This window comes from Mesitornis unicolor, unplaced genomic scaffold (genome assembly GCF_000695765.1).
Source record: "Mesitornis unicolor isolate BGI_N332 unplaced genomic scaffold, ASM69576v1 scaffold19696, whole genome shotgun sequence".
NCBI classification, from domain to species: Eukaryota; Metazoa; Chordata; class Aves; order Mesitornithiformes; family Mesitornithidae; genus Mesitornis; species Mesitornis unicolor.
The window spans coordinates 39,829-41,341 of NW_010190741.1; the positions used below are offsets into that span (position 1 = coordinate 39,829).

The following is a 1,513-nucleotide window of genomic DNA, read 5'->3' on the forward strand; positions in this document are numbered from 1 at the left end:
CGTGACCTCTGGCAGGTGGCACGGCAGCGGCACGGCCCCTGCAGCAGGAGACGGGCAGCATCGGCATCGTGATTCGGGGTGGAGTGGGGGGATTGCTTTGGCATGAGGTGCATGTGGCAGCACCTCAGCCTCGTCCCACCCCATTGTGGTGTTCCCAAACCCAGGTCTGTGTCCCACAGCACGCACCTCGTGCCTCCAGCAGCATGGGGTCCGGGGGGCTGTAGGTCCCCACAGGGGGCTGCTCCACTGTGGGCACCCATTGGTGAAATGTCAGCTGCGGGAGGTAGTTGTTTTGGCTGGGGTTTGGGTGAGGCTGGAGCAGGGTGTCCTGGTGGGGGGCATCCTCTGCAGTGAAAGCACCAGTGGGAAGGGGCTGGGGTCACCCATCAATGGTGTCACTCTCCCTGCACCCTGCGAGTGGGGCTGCACTCACCTGCAGGCGTCCAGGATGGGGTTGGGGTGCCAAGGTCGCGAGGGGAGATGTCGCACTGCTGCAGCACCCACTGAAGCACCTCCAGGTCCTCCAGCGTCTGGGGCTGTGTGGAGTTGCTGCTGCCTAAGGGGGAGCACGGCAGGTGGGAGGTCTCACAACCCCAAAAATCAGCCCTGGCTGAGCCTCATTGGGGTGTGCCCCTCCCCTCCAAAAAAATGGGGAAGCAGCCCCTACCTGAGGGGGCAATTTCTGGGGCCATGTCTTGAGGGTTGAGCTCCAGCTGTGAAGCAAAGCAGGATGGGGTCTTATTGCTGTGGATGGGGGGCACCCAGCCTCCCCCTGCCCCACATTTCAGCAGGGTGCTTAGCTCCAGCTCAGGAGCACCCCAAGGACATGGGGGTGCAATGCCTGTGCAGTGGCAGTGGGGATCTCCCAAGGCTGCCATGCCCACCCATTACCTGTGGCTGGCGGGGGCAGAGAGCTGCTGGCCCACTGTAGTGTCAGGGCTGCTGGAATCCCCCTCCTGGCTGCGACAGTGGGCATCTGGAAGGAGCACGGCATGAGCGGGGTGCCCCGCGATTGCCCACTCCACCCCTTACCCCCAGCAGAGCCCGCACCAGGGCCAAGCTCACCTGAGGCAATGGCAAAGACCTTGTGCGGGTCGTCTCCACACTTGGAGCGGTCCTCCAACAGCACGAACATGCGGGTGCTCCTCAGGGCGCAGCGGAAGTTGGTCTTCCACTTGGCCGGATCTTCGGGGCACCCCTCATACCTCCCACTCGCCTTTGCCCAGGCCTGGGAGTTGTGGAGGGGTATGGGGACTCTGGCTCCATGAGCATGGAGGTTTCACAGCTGACCCCTTTCTCCCCAATTCCCACAGCCTATCTTTAAGACCTCAAAGTTGCGTCTGGTCACCCCACATCCAACTCACCCTGCGCGGGTTCGGTTTGCTGCTGGTCAGCTCCCGTCCCACCCACCCTGAAGACTTCAAGGTTGCTGCCGGCGATCCCCCGTGCCACCCACCCCGGAGATCTCAAAGTCGCTGCCGGGCACCCCCATCCCACCCACCTTGAAGACCTC

General features: G+C 63.3%; 1 protein-coding gene across 1 annotated transcript in view; it reads right to left on the bottom strand.

The window, feature by feature from the left end:
• Positions 1-1,429, bottom strand: part of IRF7 (interferon regulatory factor 7) — a gene marked incomplete at its 5' end in the record, with an annotated part of 3,165 nt that extends 1,736 nt beyond the window's left edge. Inside the window, 4 exons of the mRNA XM_010186513.1 lie at positions 187-345; positions 434-556; positions 1,033-1,228; positions 1,411-1,429. Of these exons, the coding sequence (XP_010184815.1) occupies positions 187-345; positions 434-556; positions 1,033-1,228; positions 1,411-1,429 (497 nt within the window). The remainder of the gene's footprint in view (positions 1-186; positions 346-433; positions 557-1,032; positions 1,229-1,410) is intronic.
• Positions 1,430-1,513: the final 84 nt, after the last annotated feature.